The sequence below is a fragment of the Pongo abelii genome, chromosome 12 (genome assembly GCF_028885655.2).
Source record: "Pongo abelii isolate AG06213 chromosome 12, NHGRI_mPonAbe1-v2.0_pri, whole genome shotgun sequence".
Taxonomy (NCBI): domain Eukaryota; kingdom Metazoa; phylum Chordata; class Mammalia; order Primates; family Hominidae; genus Pongo; species Pongo abelii.
The window spans coordinates 123605641-123625157 of NC_071997.2; the positions used below are offsets into that span (position 1 = coordinate 123605641).

A 19517-nucleotide genomic window follows, 5' to 3' on the forward strand; every position below is an offset into this window, starting at 1 on the left:
ACCCCCTATCTACATCCCCACTATAGCCACTCCACACAGTACTTTGTAGATTTGGCAAACAATTTTTTTTTAAGTTTGAGGTCACCTACATCATGGCAGTTGTCCCTTTAATAGCCAGCAATTAAGAAAACACACAGCAATGACAAAAACAAAAACAAACCCTGTTTTAGGTTCATTAATACTTTCAAACAGAAACAGCATGTCCTACACACATTTGAGAATTGTGAAGAAACTGATTTCTAAACCTTGCAAGCAGGCTTGTGTGCAGATGGACAAGTGCCATACTGCAGTGCCCCTCCACCCGCAGGGATCCAGGGAAGCAGGGACCCAGGGCTCAGGATGGGGAGTCACTGCTCCCTGCTTCCAATGCTGTACCCTCAGGGCTCTGAGGGCTGCCAATGGCTGTCCCGGCACATGTCTTCTAATAAAAGCATCTGTGTCTCCTGCCCAGGCAGGAGTTGCCAGAGGTCACCGCCCCATACAGCACCAGCGCATGGACAGCACCCAGCAGGTGCCCAGTCCTCGTCTCTGTGAGTTCTCCCTCCCACGCCCAAGGCCTCACCACCCTATCTTTGCCCAATATGGTTTCTCCCACTTTCTCTGTATGGGGGTTACCGTATCGCAGCATTCCCTCCCAACCCCAAAAAGAAACAGTATCCAAGTCCAATGGAAACCTATTATGTGGCTGTGCTACAACCAAAATGTAGATATCTGACGCCAGCCTTATTTGTTCATCGTCTCGATCAAACAATGTGCTTTTGTTTTTGGTTAGAGATTTGTGAGTAGAGAACATAGCTTAGCGTTGAAGTCTTTTGGGTCTTAGATAAGGAATTTCCAACTATAAATGAGGCCATACTAAAATCTAAATGGCAGAGGTTTCTAGGGGCCCAAAGCGACTGTCAGCAAATCCATCAAGGTACTCTCTCTCCCCTCCTCACTCGAAGCCCTAGCCCTCAAGCCCTCCTCACTCGAAGCCTATGGACTCCTAATTTGCACCCAAGTCTAACAAGCCACGTCACCTTGCTCTTCAGTTCGCAGCACCGTGAAACACAGACCTTAGAGGCAACCAAGCACTGACAGCAGGAAAAAGGGCAACCAATAGAAAAAGTGTCAGAATATTAAAAAGCAAATGTCAGAAATGGACACCTAATAATAGTCCAGGACTAATCCAAGGGCGGATATTCCCACGTACCCCAAGCCACTGGGGATGTCTCTAGATTTCAGCATAGTTCATTAGTTTATGTCTAAAACAGTGACTTAAATCTTCCTCCCAAAAAGATGATACTATGATCATTGCTCTTGTTTAATTAAAAAATAAAGTAAGACATTTAAGAATCTAAGACATTTGCAATACAAGAAGTTAGGAGAAAGTCTATGGAAGTAGTGAGGGTGAGGACCTCTGGTAGCAAGATGTCTCTATTGAGTGATGAGACAAGACTTACTAATATGGACAATCAGCTCACACTTAACCTAAGCCTGACGGCACTAGGCAGAGTCCTGCTGTACTAGTACCAGTGCAGCCAAGCCAGGATGCCCCTCTGCCAGGTGCAGCACATATGACAAAGCCACAAACTACCACTTGTCCCAACAGAACCTTACTACCTCCCTAGTAAGGTGAGCTATAATGTCTTCTGACTGGGCGTGGTGGCTCACACCTGTAATCCCAGTACTTTGGGAGGCCCAGGCAGGTGGATCACTTGAGGTCAGGAGTTCGAGACCAGCCTGGCCAACATGAAGAAACCCCGTCTGTACTAAAAATACAAAACTTAGCTGGGTGTGGTGGCTCGCGCCTATAATCCCAGCTACTTGGGAGGCTGAGGAACAAGAATAGCTGGAACCTGGAAGGCGGAGGCTACAGTGAGCCAAGATCACGCCACTGCACTCTAGCTTGGGCGACACAGTGAGACTCTGTCTCAAACAAACAAACAAAAAAAGTTGGCCAGGCGTGGTGGCTCATGCCTGTAATCCTAGCACTTTGGGAGGCCGAGGTGGGCGGATCACGAGGTCAGGAATTCAAGACCAGCCTGGCCAATATAGTGAAATTCCGTCTCTGCTAAAAATATAAAAATTAGCTGGACATGGTGGCACGCACCTGTAGTCCCAGCTACTCGGGAGGCTGAGGCAGAAGGATTGCTTGAACCCGAGAGGCAGAGGCTGCAGTGAGCCAAGACTGCACCACTGCACTCCAGCCTGGACGACAGAGCAAGACTCCATCTCAAAAAAAAAAAAAAAAAAAAAAAAAAGTCTTCTAACTCACATCATCTGTGTATGAAAAAAAAAAAAAAGGCTGGGCGCCTGTAATCCCTGCACTTTGGGAGGCCAAGGCGGACGGATCACAAGGTCAGGAGATCAAGACCATCCTGGCTAACACGGTGAAACCCCATCTCTACTAAAAATACCAAAAACTAGCTGGGCGTGGTGGCAGGCACCTGTAGTCCCATCTACATGGGAGGCTGAGGCAGGAGAATGGCATGAACCTGGGAGGCGGAGCTTGCAGTGAGCCGGGATTGTGCCACTGTGCTCCAGCCTGGGCATCAGAGCGAGACTCCGTCTCAAAAAAAAAAGATGATTGATACGCATGTTGCTTGGTAGAGCTTTCCATTTCCTCTATCAACGTGGGTGAGGGAAAATTCCTTAGCCCAGGGTCACCTCAGATCTCACACTGCAACTCTGTCCTCTCCTCAGCACCCACTGGCCCCTGCTTTCAATGGATGCTGATCTTCATGTAGAGCAGGTTCTGCAGACCGTGAGAACATCTTTCACTAACAATCCTCTAACATTGGAGACAGAGACTACGTATCTGTAACAAACCTTTCAGAAACCTGCCCTGAAATGCAGCCTTTCATTAGAAAGCCACTTCTCAGCACAGAGGTGGCCCTTGGAGTCTTTCCAGGATTCTCACATCCACTGGGGAAGAGGAAAAGAACCCCTGAAACTAGGCTGACTTCATAAGCACTTTAATTTCACACATGTCACATTTCTGGAGCCGTCTGGTTTTCCCTTTCATCCTGTATCACCGCAAAGAAAATTCACAGACTTCTGCAGGTGAGAATCTCACCCATTAGTAAGAAAATCTTGCTTTATATTAAGCTGGCATTTCTCTGGAGATCTTCCAACTGCTTTATAAACATTCTTTCACGCCTCCAAGCAGGTAGGTGGTAATTGTTATTCTTTCTGGACAAGAGGTAGCACTGTGAGTCTTAGCCAGACAGAACTGAAATGTTTTTAAATGCCCGAGGGAAAGCAAAAGCAAGGCTTGGAAAATATGAGATAAGACAGATGTGACCAAAAATAGGAAGAAGAATGGTATACAAAATTCCAAAAAAGGAGACTTCTGCTATAATCCGCTCCCTGTCTGCCCAGCTTTGCAGGAGCTGCCACTTGGCCTTCCTCTGGCTGTGCAGCTTCCACACCGGCGCTGGCCTGGAAAACCAGGCGTGGTGAGTGCTAATTTTGGCTCAAATAAGAAATTTTCTCTCTCTTTGATCTTTGCCAGGAAATAGGATCAACAATCCGACTTCCATAAAGTGCAAGTTGAAACTTGAACCCTTATGATCAGTCAAGAAGGTGACAAGAGGCCATGGTTCCTTTAAATGTCACAATGACAACAACATGGGTTTGGAGTGTTAATACCTGGGTTTGAATCCCAACTCTGTCCCTCACTAGCTAAGGGCCCTGTAAGTGATTGTGTGCCTTAAGAGGATGGTGATACAAACTATCCTGCACAGCTGCCAAGAGGAATAAATGAAACAGAGTATCCTTCATGCATAGCCCAGTGATTGCTACACCGGTGGGTGCTCATCAAATCATTGCCACAGATACCTTTATTGATACCTTTACTCTCTGTAGAAAGCTGGACAGCAACTAGGACCTGCAGTGATACGTCAAGTATTAAAAACTGGCAAAGCCACAGGGTGGTGAGCAACGTACCAGCTGTAACATGCAGGCCCTGCTCTGCTTTCTGCTTTTGCAGGAAATTTTCTAAAGGAGAAGGAGGGATTGCTTTTATTTAACTATGCAGCTGCCCTTTTGTTAACTGAGTCAAGTTAGTTTCGTCCGGATTCCATGGTGTGGAGTGCTCCAAGTGGGCCTGCCTAGGCAAGGACTCTGAGCCTCCCAAGAGAGATATTAGCTGCTGCTTCTTTTGTTTTTGAGACAGGGTCTCACTCTCCGTCACCCAGGTGGAGTACAGGGGCGTGATGTCAGCTCGCTGCGATCTCCACTTCCTGGGCTTAAGCAATTCTTCAGCCTCAGCCTCCCGAGTAGCAGGGACTACAGCTGTGAGCCACCACACCTAGCTAAGTTTTGTATTTTTTGTAGAAACAGGGGTTCCCCATGTTGCCCAGGCTGGTCTTGAACTCCTGGGTTCAAAGCAATCCGCCCACCTTGGCCTCCCAAAGTGCTGGGATGACACACGTGAGCCACTGTGCCGGGCCAGATATTAGTTCTTCAAACCATTCAGGGCCTCAGTTATTTAATCTGTAAAGTGGGGATGACATTGACTGACCTTATGGGATTGTCGTAAGAATTAAGTAAGCTATTCTGTGTAAGAGTCACTGGCTGGCTATAATCTATCCACAGAATCAGGTATAGTATTATCATCTCCATGTTAGAGCTGAGACAATCCAGGTCTAGACATCAGCTGAATAAAGGTAAAGGGCTGTCTGGGAGTGAGAAGCAGAACACGGGCCTCCACCCGTCTCCTACATCGTCAGCCGTCCTGGGCTGGCTGCTTTCTAGGCCCCCGGCTTGGCACCCCGCTGGGACTTCCCTTCGCCATCATCCTCTTGGAATTCCCTTCCACTGCTTGCTTTCCTGTATTGGGTCCTGTTTCCTGACTCTCAATTTCCTCCTTCTTGGCTTTTCCCTTCATTTTACTAAAACACGTCCTTTAGGAGTTTCAGAGAAATGACACATGGGAGCCAAAGTTTTTAAGCCTTGCATGTCTGAAAATATCTTTAATTCTACTCTCGTATTTGATTGGCTGGGCATCACTCCAGGCTGAATTAGTTTCCTCACGATTTTAATGGCATTGCTCCATGCCGTAACGTTTCCAGTGCTGCTGCTAAGAAGTTCACTGCCATTCTGATTCTGAATCCTCTGGGTGCTGTCTGGAAGCTTTTAAGATCTTTTGCGAGTTCACACAGGGATGCCTCAGGGTAGGTCTTTTCCCTTATTGTGCTGGGCACTTGTGAGCCTCTCAACTTGGAGACTCTTCCGTTCCATTTTTAGAAACTGCCTTTAGATTTGTTGCATTGATGACATCCTTCTCTCTTTCTAAAACACCTGCCAGTTGGATGCTGGGCCTTCAGAATTAATCCTTGTCTTTTATCTGTTTCCCACTTTTTGGTCTTTTTGATCTATTTTCTGAGAGATTTCCTCTACTCCAGCCCTTCCTGTTGGATTTTTAATGTTATATTTTCTTACCTTAGTTGTGTCCCTGGCCTTCTTTCATAGCATGCTGCATCCCCGTCTTCCCGTACGTTCATTTTTCTGCTATTTCTGGTCTCCCTCATGCTGGAGGCTGCTCATCTGTACTGAAGTGTGAGGCACCAGGAAGCTCACAGGCAGCTCCGTGTGCATGGAAAGGGCTTATCCACCCAGGTGTGGGGAGAGCAGGCAGCCAACTGACTTTGCCACCAGGAGACGCCCTCCATGGCAGCATCTACGGATCTTTACCCTGGGCCCATGCAGTTTCTCCAGTTTAAAAAAAATCTCCACTCTTTCCCGACCCGGTGGTGAGACCCCACCATGCATGCCTGCCAGAGTCCAGCGCACGGGGCTGGCGCAGGGCGAGGGCTCCACTGCTGAGCAGGTGGGCCGCCACTCTACGATAAGGATGAAGGGGGACGAGTTCAACCAAAGCCCCAAGGGATTTCAAATTCCTCCAAGTGAAAAGCTCGAGCAGAGCAACAGCTTTTTACTTTTACCATTTCCTACAGAAATGTTCATAAGTGAAGATGGGGAGAAAGAGCAAGGGCCTGAGTGCTCCTGCTCTTCCCCTTCCCATTAGGAACTCACACGTGATGCTCCCTCATTTCTCCCCTTCTAAGGCCGGTCTCACAAAACCACTGTCATCACCATCTCAGGAATGAAATATGTTTTTCACTTGCTATGAGCTTCCTAACAGAGGACATGAAAAAGATGCTGTTGTGTGTGGCCTACAGAGAAAGCATTACTGAGTTCTTGACCTGGCCTTCCATGACCTTTAGGAGAAACTGGAGAAGAAAAACAGGAAAGAAAAGCTGGAGCGATCCCAGGGTCCATTCCACCCCGGCAGGGTCCCAAACAGCCCTCTTGGGCTGCCCACTTCTTCAAAATGTTGTCCCCATCACGAGGACAGCACAGAGCTGCCAGGCACAAGAAAGGCGCGATTCACCCACAGCACCAAGCAGCAGCCACAGGCAGCAGGCACCAGCGCCGTATTCCCACGGCTGAAAACTGAGGCATTGCTCTCAGTCCTGCTTTTTTTTAGGTTCTACACTTGGGAGCACAAAAGGCCTTTAAATATTCATGGTAATTTCTGTGCTTTGATTACAGGTTACCTTGCTGTGCAAGACGGGCCTGAAACATATTTATTAAGTATTATAAGCTTAAATGCCTACTATAATTACCAGAAGGAGAGTATTCTACACGGTTTAGAAACTATTAAAAATTCACATCAGAGGCCCTTAAGAAGACGAATGCATTTACCCGTTTTGTCTCATAGCTGTGTACATTTAAATTGCAGAGCTGAATTTTAAGTCTTGTTAAAGTAAAAATTACAATTTTAAACTTTATTCCAAACTGACCCAATGTGTATAAAAACGTAATTCTTTTAGGTACCCAAGGAATTATGAAATGCATTCCTAGTTTATCAAACAAACCATAAGTATCCTCTACTGGGCCACTTTCCTAAATGAAGTAACCGCAGCATTTCATACACAGAGCTGCTTACCAGGTTTTTGAAAAGTGCTGTCAACTCTTTTGTAAACACGGAGAACTTCAGGAACGCACTTCCTAAATCTGGGTCATCTCTGCATACGCAGTTGCCGCCAAACTTCTCCAGAGCCTGGGTGTATTGCTCTTCATTTTCCACGTGAGCTGCAACAGAATGAAGGAGGTGCTGTGAGTCTCAGGCATGCCACCCTCACTCCCCACCAGGTTCTTCTCGGTTGTGAATAACACTGAACACATCAGCAGAAGAAAAATCTGAGAAAAGTCAAGCTGCACCAGGAACAGAAATAGCTTCGTTATCCCGACAACAACCCATGGTGCTGGCAACAGATCCCAAAGAACAAGTGCGGTGTGCAAGAAGGGAAGCCCTTGCCCACGTCCAGTGGTCCTCAGCATATCAGATGAGACGGCCAAGGACACACAACATTTCCACCCGTCCGAGGACTCTTCCCTTCACCAAATGATGGCAGAAGTCACCAGACTCAGCCCCCTCCCAGAAACTCAACCACAGATGCCCCATTCCTCTCTAGCCTGAAGCCCAGGACTCTAATTCAGAGCCACACACCACAGCTCCTTCTCCTTTTAACACGGGAACAGCAGTGGTCTTTGTAGCTCCAGTGCCTCTGCTCAGGATGCAGCCTCTACCCAGAAGCCCTTCCCTCCCAAACTCCTCTGCATCCTACAGACTCATGCTTCCTCCAGGAAGCCTTCCATGACTCTGCCCTACACCCTGGGTGTTTCACTGGCACCTCTCCTATCCTTGCACTCAGCATGTTATATTGAAATAGTCTGGTAAATGTGTTCCCCATACATTGGACGTGCTTAGAGTTGACAGACTAAGTTGTATTCATCTTTGACCAAGTCGTGTGCCTGAAATATTAGACAACACACATGTTGTTTGAGCAGAAAAAGCAAACCAGGTGCTACATCTCATGGCATTTTTCTATCATTAGGCCTCAAAGTAGCACCTGAAAGAGTGAAAATCTGGACTCTGGGTCTCTGGCACAGTGGTTCTCAATCCCTGCTGGAAACCAAAAGCATGCATGGATTTTCACCAAACTCTAGACACCACCGTCCCATCTCAGACCTCTGATTTAAACCGTGGGTAGGAATGGGGGAGGGGACACAGGTGATTCTGGTAAATTAATGTGGTTGAATATAATTCCCTCACTTCTAGGTCAGGCACTTTCAAATAAACCAGCCAGTCTATAATAAAACAACTTCCATCTGCATGGCTACCTAATTTCTACGTTGTCATCAGTTCAACTGGAAATATAACACAACTATTTACAGGCACAACAGGGCAGCCAGACCTTCGGTGTGAACTTGGATGTGAACTCCACCAGAGACAGCCTTAGTGCTGCAGCTCCTCCACCAAGGGACAGATCCTGAAGGCCCCTCTGTAGCTCCCAAATTCCTTCTCGGGGAAATGAGACCACTGTCAGCTAACGCCAATGCCCAGGCTGGGCCTGACAATGAGGGAAAACGAGGGAACATTTGTTCCTGGAGGGCAGTCCTGGACCCTGAGCCAATCCCTATGACCCATGAATGGTCTGCTCACCCATCCTACAGGGGAAGCACCATGTCCTTGACCTCCAGTGGCATTTGGGGGACTAGAGGGTTCTAATGGGAATCTAGCAGACACAAAAGAAAACTCACTTCACTGTTTGAGTCCTTTTTCTTTTTTAACATTCCAGAAAAGAGCCTGAGAGTTCTAGATAAATTAAATGAATTTCTGAGACCAGATTCAGCAAACAAATTCAGACAGAAACATACATGTGCACACACACACACCCGTAAACACAGCTCCTCAGGAGCCCTCAGAAGATCTAGGTTCCAGTCCTATGTCCGCCAGTAAACATCTGTATGACCTTGGTAAGTCACAGTGACGCTGGGCCTGCAGCATCAGCTACATAAAGGATAAAGACCTGCTGGGAGATGCTCTCAAGGTCAGAGGAAGAATGAAAGAATCAGGTAAAGAGACTCAGTTTACCATACTTGGCGCATAACCAATAACACTAACAAAAGTAACAGCAGCAACAGGTGTCACTTATTCAAAGCACAAACTTCACATATATTTCTTCTAAACTTAATAAGACACATATTATTTCTCATAACACTATTAGGCAATTAGGGCTCAAAGAGATCAAATAATTCATCCAAGGAAACACAGAAAGTGGCAGAGCTGGGATTCAAACCCAAATATTCTGATTCCAAAGTCCACTCTCCTGCTCTACTACATGAAGTTTGTTTCATCGTTAAAAAGTTTACCTTGTCAAACAAAATTATCTAATTTTTAGATTTTTAAAATCCAGTTTCACAGATGGATCAATAATTCCTTCTGTTTTACTCCATTTATAATTCTAGAGTGTGGTTAACAGTGAAGGGTAGGTCCTTTCAAACCACATACTATTTTTAAACTATCTCAAAATTAGCGGTCAAGACATGGGCAGTTTCATTGGGTTCAGGAAGGGAGCTGGTGGCCACAGGCAGGCATCTGTCACTACACACTGTCTACTGCATGACAGAAACAGGAATGCAACCTCCATGGTCCTGCTTACTCCCTCGCTCACTGCTTTCTGAGCCATGGGTCTTTCAAGAGATGCCAATGGAGGGGAGCTGGGCCGTGGTGTCTTCCTTCACGGTGCTGGGCAATGAATGCAAAGCCCGGCAGGAGAGAAGCTGAAGATTCTACGCAGCCTCGTGGTGTCCTTCAAACCAAGAGGAGGACTGGACCTCAGTGTTGCTCTAAGTGAACACCCAAAGGGAAGGGACTTCGCATATGGTTAACGCCTACTAGGTGGCTTGTAAGTCTTTTGTTCAGTTTAACCTGAGCACTAAGAGTTGGCTATCATTATCCCTGTTTTCTGCTGAATCAAGTGCAGTTCAGAGAGTCATGTCACCTGCCCCAGACCACAGAGTTGGTAGGCGGATCAGTGCACTTTGTGGACCACGCAGGCTGCCTCCAGCCCTTGGTCCTCCAGCCCTTGGTAGGAGAGAGGAGCCGGCCTTCTCACTGATAGTAGGCTTTATGTTCCAGCACCAAGAAATACAAAAGTACTCCTTATGATCCCTCCTTCTGGGCTCCTCAACTGACTACCTGGTGTAGGTTAAGTTTTTTTTCTTTTTAAAAAAATTATTGGCCGGACACGGTGGCTCACACCTGTAATCCCTGCACTTTGGGAGGCCGAGACAGGTGGATCACCTGAGGTCAGGAGTTTGAGACCAGCCTGGCCAACACAGTGAAACGCTGTCTCTACTAAAAATACAAAAATTAGCCAGGCGTGATGGCGCATGCCTGTAATCCCAGCTACTCGGGAGGCTGAGGCAGGAGAATCACTTGAACCTAGAAGGTGGAGGTTGCAGTGAGCAGAGATCGCACCACTGCACTCTAGCCTGGGCAAAAGAGTAAGACTATCTCAAATTTAAAAAAAAAAAATGCTTGTCCTTATACATTTTCTAAACGATGCATTGATCCCCAGCAACCCCACTGAGGTGATCAATTAGTTCTTTGGCTCATCATCACCATCATCATCTCATAGATTTACATTTACAGTGCTTTCATCCACTGCAATCAGCACTATCTTCTGATGCTCACACTGTACCAGTTTAGGTCAGTGGGAATCTTTTTGCGCTGGTCTAGTTGGGTATTTTTAGATGTATTTTTCATCCTGCAAATGAACTTGAAGCTTCCTGCTGAAGCCCATAAGCCCCGTGTCTTCCTCTAACACCTAGCACGGTGCCCACCATGACAACAGCCATCCCTCCTTGAACAACATGGCACTGACTGACCCACGGCTCCAGATCACCCCAAGGTGAAGATTTTCCTACTGGAGAACAGAAAATCATTCAGTGCCTTTGTTTTTCTTTTGCCAAAAACAACCTTAAAACAGGAACCTAAAATAAATAGCTTGGGAATAAAGTTTCTGGAAAGATCTCAAACTGGGTCTATCAGCTTTTATTTACAGAATTGTGAAAGCTGTTCTTCTAAAAAGAGCTCACACTCTCACCTCCCCCTTGTTCAAATGTATCTTAAACTCTAATTCTCATTAATGATCCAGATCCAATAATCACGGACCTGGGAGGGACTTTAGAAAATAAGAATCTGAGTCACAGAGACCATGCTAGGACAAGACTTTGTTTCTTCTCAATTCTAAGCCATTACCCCTTTATCTCCCCCGACCTCACTGCACGAAACCCACCAATCCCTGCAAAAGGATGAACTGAGAGACTCTTGCAGAGAAATCGATCATGAAGCCAGCGTGCATGTGTACATACGGAGTTTAGAGGCAATGACTAGGTTTTATTGTGTGCTTTTTTAGTTTACTAGATTCTGTTATTTAAAAAAACTGGTATCAAGGAGAAGGCCCAGCGCAAATGGTTTCAGCAAAAATTGCTGGATACAAAAAGGACAAAGAATGGCTCCTTTGCGCCCCCTCTACGGGCCACACATGTAGATACGGCTCTTGACAGGTCAGTGTGGCCCACAGCACAGTGAGGAAGCAAGCCACCAACACAGCACTGCCAAAGGATGGGCGTCCCCCAGCCAACTCACCTTCAATCACCTCCTTTTTCATCTCAAACATAACTCTTACTATTTCCAGCCCTGCAACAGGGATGTGACTATGCTGGGGTGAGATACAAGGACACATATGCTCATGGCTGGGATGAACGCCTGGGGAAAGATATGTCAATCCATGCACTGATCACTTACAATGCATCAGGCAATGTGCTAGGCGCTGAGGACACAGATAGCAAGGAGACACTGAACTGGGGCTCCAAGGACAGGTAAGACTTGTCGAGTAGAGAAGGAGCAGATCACAGAAACAGACAGGCATTAGCCCCAGGGGAACACTAGGAAGTCCTATGTGTTCCCACTGTTAATACTTTCTCTGTTTTTTGTTTTGTTTTTGTTTTTTTGAGACAGAATCTCACTCTGTCACCCAGGCTAGAGTACAGTGGTGCAATCTCAGCTCACTGCAACCTCCACCTCCTGGGTTCAAGTGATTCTCCTGCCTCAGTCTCCCGAGTAGCTGAGACTACAGGCGCGCACCACCACTTCCGGCTAATTTTTGTATTTTTAGTAGAGACGGGGTTTCACCATATTGGCCAGGCTGGTCTTGAACTCCTGATCTCATGATCCACCCTCCTCAGCCTCCCAAAGCCACCACGCCTGGCCTACTTTCTCTGTTTTAAAGCCCCTGTCTGCATCCAGCTCTCAACTCTAAAAATCGCCACAGGGCAACACAGGTCTCATTGTCCCCACCTCCTCAGGGCTCCTATACTCACTGCCAAGTCCTTTCATTCCACGGATCCTGAAAGAGGACCTAGTCTAAACATGGAAACCAAAGCTCAGAGAGGGTGATGACTTGCTCAAGGTCACACAGTGAGTTTGCAGCAGAGCTGGAACAAGAACTTGGGTTTCCTGCCTCTGAGTCCAATGCTCTTCCTCCCACAGCAAAAACCGTTTCTTCATTTGCTCATGACAGTGTTGCTATCTTCAGCTCTTAGCCTAGATAAGAGCTAAGAGCTGAAGACAGTGACAATGTACAACCTTCCAGTCAAGTGCATGTACCGTTAACCTGAACACCAAGTGCTGTAACCAGCATAACAGAAAGAAGGCAGGGTGCACCAGCCTCATGGCTGCCCAGCCCCAGCCTCCTTGCTGACCCAACAAAGACCCTCCAAACCCCTGCTCCAGGCCAGACCACAGGCCACTTGGGAGTCAGGCAGAGGAAAAAGCACCTGCTGACACCCCACATTCCAACCTTCCACGCAGACAGCTCGGTGAAGGGAGCGTTTAAGGAGAGACATATGTTCTCTACGGCAGCAGCCTGGTGGAGACTCTCCCTAGATGGATGACATGACGATTAATACTCAAATGTGTGTCACGACATGAATGTTGTGATGTTGTGCACAACTCTGCACAGCGGAGACCATTTCCTCCGGCTGTCGGCTGTACATGCCACCTGTTTCCGACCTCACTTGTGGCGCATGATCTCATGAGAATGCAATTTCTTCAAATCAAACATCATCCCTGTTTCTTAACAGGGTCTCTACTTAGTGGACATCTCGTGAGAGAGAACCATTTTCAGAACTTTATTTCTAGAATCATCCCAACTAAACGGCTGAAACATATTTTCATTTCCAATTTACTAATGTGTATCATTCTTCTGGATAATCCCACTTCCAGAAATCTATCCTAAGGAAATAATCAAGGTGATCAGAGATGTGTGTACAGAACATTTATAAAGAGTGAAAATTTAAAATGTGTTAAGTTCCAACAATATGAAAATGGTTAAATTAACAGTATTCCTACAAAATGGAATATTATGTTGGCTTTTAAAATCACGATATAGGAATATGGTAGGAGCAGAAAGCCAAGTTTAAAAAAGGGAGGACACAAAATTAGACATCTAGTCTCAATTTTGCAAAAAGTAAAATGTAGAGAAGAGGTTGAAAAGATAATACATCAAAATGCTGACAGTGGTGGGGAAAACTGAGCACTTGCTAGCAGTCAATAAACTGTCATATGCAAGGCTGTTATATACTAGGTCCCAGGCCAAGTGCCTTCTAGATGTTATTTTATTCTCCTCTGAGTGGACAAGGAAACAGACTGTCGGAGTGTGAACCAGCCCAGGATCATGCAACTTCTAAGAGGCAGAGCTGTGTTCCAAGTCAGGGGTGGGCCTCAGACCCAGCGCTCACCTGAGCCTCTGCTGGTTATAAAGATACTGAGATCCTGCCAGGCTCAAGACTTGGGTGCTTTAGTGCTTTCCTGAACTTTCTAAATTTTCTAAACTAAGCTTATCTTATCTTTGTAATAACAATGTAAAGAATAAATAAAAATTTAAAAAGAAATCTGAAGCATCAACTCTAATGGCTAGATTGTTTCAGTGCTCTGTGCCTGTGCCTATTAAGAACATTAGGCCGGGTGCAGTGGCTCCCGCCTGTAATCCCAGCACTTTAGGAGGCCGAGACGGGCAGATCTCTTGAGGACAGCAGTTCGAGACCAACCTGGCCAACAGGGTGAAACATAATCTTTACTAAAAATACAAAAATTAGCCAGGAGTGGTGGCAAGTGTCTGGAATCCCAGCTCCTCAGGTGACTGAGGCATGAGAATCACTTCAATCCAGGAGGCGGAGGTTGCAGTGAACCAAGATCGTGCCACTGTGCACTCCAGCCTGGGTGACAGAGCGAGACTTCATCTCAAAAGAAAATAAATAAATAAATAAATAAATAAATAAATAAATAAATAAATAAGTGACAGAGCGAGACTCCATCTCAAAAGAAAATAAATAAATAACATTAGAAACTGTCTTTCTCTCCCAAAGCTTTCCCTGGACAAGGTGACGTGAGGGAGACAGCCTTCAGAACTGAGTATACCTGTATCATCTTTGACAAGACAGAAGTAGCCACAACCAGAAGGGGCTGAACAAGAATTTCCTCCCTGTTCATAACCCCTGCGAGCCCCCGCGCAGGCTGAGCAACTGGAAGGATGCCTCTCACCGGCTTCTTCCTGCCACTTCCTCCACCTTCTCCAACACCCCGGGCTTCTTCCACTTTCAATACCCATTTCCATCATTTTTCCTAGGAAGTCCCTTGGAATGTGATTCCTCGAGAAACAGCCAGTCTTTATGGATGGTACCCCAGGATGTATCTAGTCTGGTTGTGTTCAGCACAGGCAGCTAGCAATGGAGTTCACTAATAAGGCCAAGGTGTGAGCTATTAAGATACAAAACCTGTTGTCTATGATCACCCCATCCCCTTTGATCCTGCCTTATATTAATGATCCCATCCTACCAATGATGTTCAAATGAGTTCAAAGTCTGTGTGAATAACTGAACGTCACCCCAGTTACCTCCCTGTGAAGCTCCTACTGCTTGCAGGAGTACACTTGGAAGGCAGGTGAGAGGGGTGAAGAGTGGAGACTGGGCTACTGCATTTTTTTGTTGTTGTTGATGCTTTCTGTCCCTTTAGGCTTTGGAGTACAGAATATATCAACATTTACTTTTATTCATTCATTGTGTGCTTCCATTATGGGTCAAGAATATTTCTGGTTACTAAAGAATAAAATCCAATCACACTGAAAGTCTATTATGCAGCAAGCACTAATGAACACAAAGACTCATCAAACAGAGCCCCTATCCTCAAGAAGCAAGCATCCAATAAGTGAGAAAGACTCAGCCCATCAGTTCAGCGCAGCGACACAAAGGCAAGAAACAGAATGAGCTCTGGGGAATTCAAGGTGCTTGGTGTGGCCAGAGCATGGGGAAGCGCTGGAGAGTCAGGCAGGGGCCAGAGATGAGGAACTTCATCCCAGGTAATGGAGAGCAGCCAAAAGGCTTCTAAGAGATCTGCATTCAAGAAAGATAATAAACCTTGGTACCTGCCAACACACAACTTAGCAAGACAAAGATAAACATGCGAAAACAATCCACTGTGATGTAAATTACACGAGGTGGAAACACAGCACTCTATTGGGAAAGGAGTACATTTTCTGGGGGCTGGTAACAGAAAAGGCTTCTTGGAGCAGATGACGTTTAAAGGAATTTCCTCATTAAAAATGTAGTATGGCATGAGATTAAAACTGAGCTACCAGCTGCTTGACTCACCCTAGACTCTCCTTAACCAGAGAGCTGCTTCCATCCTAGGGGTGCTCTGAGACCAAATCAGGGAAGGAGAAGGGGGTTGGAGGTGATGGGAAGGGGGTTTCACTAAAAAACTGGCAGGGCTCTCCTTTAGCCTGGAGACAGGCTACCCCAAGGTGTCTGGGGTTCAAAGCCAAGAGGTGAATTCAACATTTGTTGCATGGGGAGTACAAGCTATTAGAAATTTTACTTCCAATTATATTCACACCCTTTAATGGAGGAAGAGTTCATGTTGGCAAAGCAATCTGATTCGCTACATTACAGAATGTGCATTTTGCCAGGGTAAGCAGCTTTCAGCCCTTCATTTTTGTCACGTCATACTCCATGACCCCATGCTCACCACAGTGATGACTTAAGAACACACCGCTGCCCCCACCCAACTCCATGGAGGGCACAGCCCCTGGGAAGCAAGCTGACTCCTGTGGTTTCACGAGATCCTGGAGCCTCACCCTCAGGGACAAGCAGCCCTTGGAAAGTACATGGTCTCTAAAGCCTCAGATAGTAGCTACCATGAACACTGTGGAGATGACATATGTGTAAAAATATCTTTCATCCTTACAACTCTGCAGGATTTTACACATGAGGAAACAGATGAAGTCATCATGTTGATTTGGTAGAAGATTTAAGCTCAAGGTCCGAGCTTTTTCGCTTGGTGTGTTGGGTTTGTGGACAGGTTTATGGGGGTATGTCCATCCCAAACTGTATGCAAAATTATGTAAAGGTACCTTTTCCTGGAGGGATCATCCAAAACAGCCTTCTTATTTTTACTGATGTCTATGATAACCAAAAGATTAGAGAACCACTGATGAAACCACAGCCCCATGTCTTACAGATGCTTGCGGCCACCAGGTTGGCCCACAGATTGGCTGACTATAAACGCCAGCCAAATTAAATAGCAGATACCTCTGAACCGAAGTATGATTCATGCCAACACTTGGACGTTAGTTAAGTCTCAGACCTCTGTGTTCCTTCAGAGGTACCCCTCCTTCCGTGACTAATGCAGTGGTCACTGCGGACAGGATTCCACAAGTCACCATCTAAATTCCAATCATTGTTGTTAGCCAGCAGCAGGGAGAGGGCTGGACTCCAGAGCCTCACAACTGGAAGACATCTCTAGGGCCTTCGAGCCCACGTCCTCACCTCCCTCTACAACTTCCTTAGAGACAGGGGCCATCCACCCGCTGCAGGAACCTTCCAACCACCAGCTCGCCGCTCAGTCTGCTCACCGAGTTATCCTCTCCCTCATATCTGAGTCAAGGCTTGCTCTTGTGAAAGCCTCCTCTAGAGAGAACAAATACTATGTCTACCTTCCTCAGCCAGAGAAAGCCCTTCATGTACGCCCTCTCCTGCCCCTTCCGAAACTAGGAGCCCCACATCCTTCAGATATCCGTCCTACAAGGAGGTTTCTCCATCCCTAAGGTTTTCAGGCTCTTCTTTAAATGCTGCTCTTACAATTAAATAATGAAACAACAACCTTATTTATAAGCACCAAAGACTTCACTGAGGTCATGTGTGGCTCACCTTTGGGGCATGTGCCATGTACTGGCTCACACTGACCTTGTAATCAACCAAAACCACCTAGAATTTTTCAGAAGGACTACGATGGCTCAGCCAGGTGGCATGTAGGGTGCTCCCCACTTTGCCGCTTGTTTTCTCCACCGTGTGCTCCCAGCAACTTCCTGCCTCAGCACCAGACAGCATGCCACAGCAGTCAGAAGCAGAGAGGGGGGCACTCACCTGGTTTTGAATCTGAGCTCCTCCAACTGTTGGCTAGATGACACTGGCAAATCACTACCCAGTACCTCTGTGAGTTCATCTGTCAATGGACAGGACCTAACTCACAAGGCTGTAAGGATGGAATTCACATAAAGTTTTTATTTAGCTTTATAATACAAATATTCTAACAAATACCTCATGAGTATTTATTACGACTATGCTTCTACCCTCAAGTTTGTGAATATTAATAAAAATATTCTTTATCATCATTTATCATCTATTCCTTTTTAATCACACACGGTGTACATAAACTTTGTATCCTGAATTTTATTGCTGAAGATTTCATCATAAGCATTTTTCTTCCTGTTGCTATATAAACAATTCCAGCAAGCAGCTAAATCCTAATTCAGCTATGTATAGGAGGTATCCAATTTCTCACTTTGATAAGCAGTGCAACAACACAGTGAACATCTTTGTGCATGGACCTCCTTCCGCAAAAAGATTTTTATGTTTCTTGATGTGTACCACCAAACTGCTTTCCAAAAACTCTGCGTGCATGTTTTCAGTACCACAACAACGGAGCACAGTACTAGTTACTGTAAGCTTGCCAAACAGTAAGGATTATTCTGATTTTGTTATTTTCTCATGTAACAGGTAGAAATCAAATGCAGTATATATATTTTTTTAAAATATTTTTTCTTTTTTTTTAAAAAAATCCTTTTCCTTTTTTCTGTTTTGGAGACAGGGTCTCCCTCTGTCACCCAGGATGAAGTGCAGTGGTGCAATTTCAGCTCACCGCAGCCTCAACCTCCCAGGTTCATGTAATCTTCCTGCGTCAGCCTCCCAAATAGCTGGGACTACAGGTATACACCACCATGCCCAGCTAATTTTTGTATTTTTTTGTAGAGACAGGGTTTCACCATGTTGCCTAGGCTGGTCTTGAACTTCTGAGCTCAAGCGATCCATCTGCCTCAGCCTCCCAAAGTGCTAGGATTACAGGCTGAGTCACTGTGCCCAGCCAGTATCTTCTTAACGCAATGTGAAACTTCATTTCCTCAACTACTATATATATTTGTTCTGAACTGCCCTGTTCTAATTGATAATATCTACAATAGAAATAGTTTTCTGTATGAATTTGAAGTGTACTTTAGTATCATATTCTAATTAACACTGCAAACAACAGGCAGGAACACACAAAGTTGTTGTATTCTCATTTTCTTTTGTACGTGGGAGATGGTAAGGATTTGAGGGAAAATCAGCATTTCTTTCTTTGTACTTTCAAGAATGTGATAATTTTCTAGGATATTCTGATTGAGGGTAGGAATATCACTCTCGATAAGAATGTTCTAACAAGTCCTTATGACAGAGTAATTCTAGAGAAGTGATAATGAAAATCTTTTGTTGCTTCCTTCTTGATAGAGATGAATTTTTCCACCCACTGATATGTCAAACAGCTGAAAAATGTTAGCTTCAACTTCCTGGGGTGTGGAGGGAGCACCTTTGGGCTGAGCCAGAGCTTGGGAAATTTTAGACAAGTAAGAGTTTTAAAATAAATATGAACTTTTTTTAAGAGGTCAGATAGCAATCCATCACTGAGTGGCAAACAGTTTCTCATAAATCATTATGATAACTGCTTTTGCAAACCTGAGCAAAGACTCTCCAGAAAATACAGCTGGCTGGGTTGCCATCATTTTGAAGACTGGGAGCAAACATAATACACTGACTATTGTGGAAGAAGACTACTGTTTTGTATACATGTGGGACATGCGGATACCCTTTTGTCCCAGTTCAGTGTTTAAAGTGGGGATGGGGGGGTTCTGAGGTAGGCTTCTCAAAGTCCAGTGCCGTCACCTGGGAGCTTTTTCAATTAGCAAATAAAATACTCAGGCTCCATCTCCGACCTGCTGAACCAGAAACTCAATCCCTATTTTAACAAGACCCCGGGGGTATTCTGATACTCTCTCAAGTTTATAACCACTGCTCTAATGCAGGGATTCAAAAACTTTTTCCTAGAAAGTCAGAGAGTAAATATTTAAGCAGGGCACTAACCCCATCATGAGGGCCCCGCTCTCGTGCCCTCATCTAAAGCTAATTACTTCCCAAAGGCCCCATCTCCAGACACCATCACACTGTGGGTTGTTGAGGCAATACTGAGGTTATTATGCAGGTAACGATGGTAAGAAACCATTCTTAGCTTTCAGGCTGTGAAAACA

General features: G+C 45.6%; 1 protein-coding gene across 5 annotated transcripts in view; it reads right to left on the bottom strand.

Annotated features, from left to right (window-relative positions):
- ASAP2 (ArfGAP with SH3 domain, ankyrin repeat and PH domain 2) overlaps positions 1–19517 on the bottom strand; it is a 198738-nt gene that overhangs the window by 100995 nt on the left and 78226 nt on the right. For all 5 annotated transcript variants that reach the window (XM_024242392.3, XM_024242394.2, XM_063713485.1 and 2 more), the window contains exon 3: positions 6938–7083. In XM_024242392.3, coding sequence (XP_024098160.1) covers positions 6938–7083 — 146 coding nt within the window. The remainder of the gene's footprint in view (positions 1–6937; positions 7084–19517) is intronic.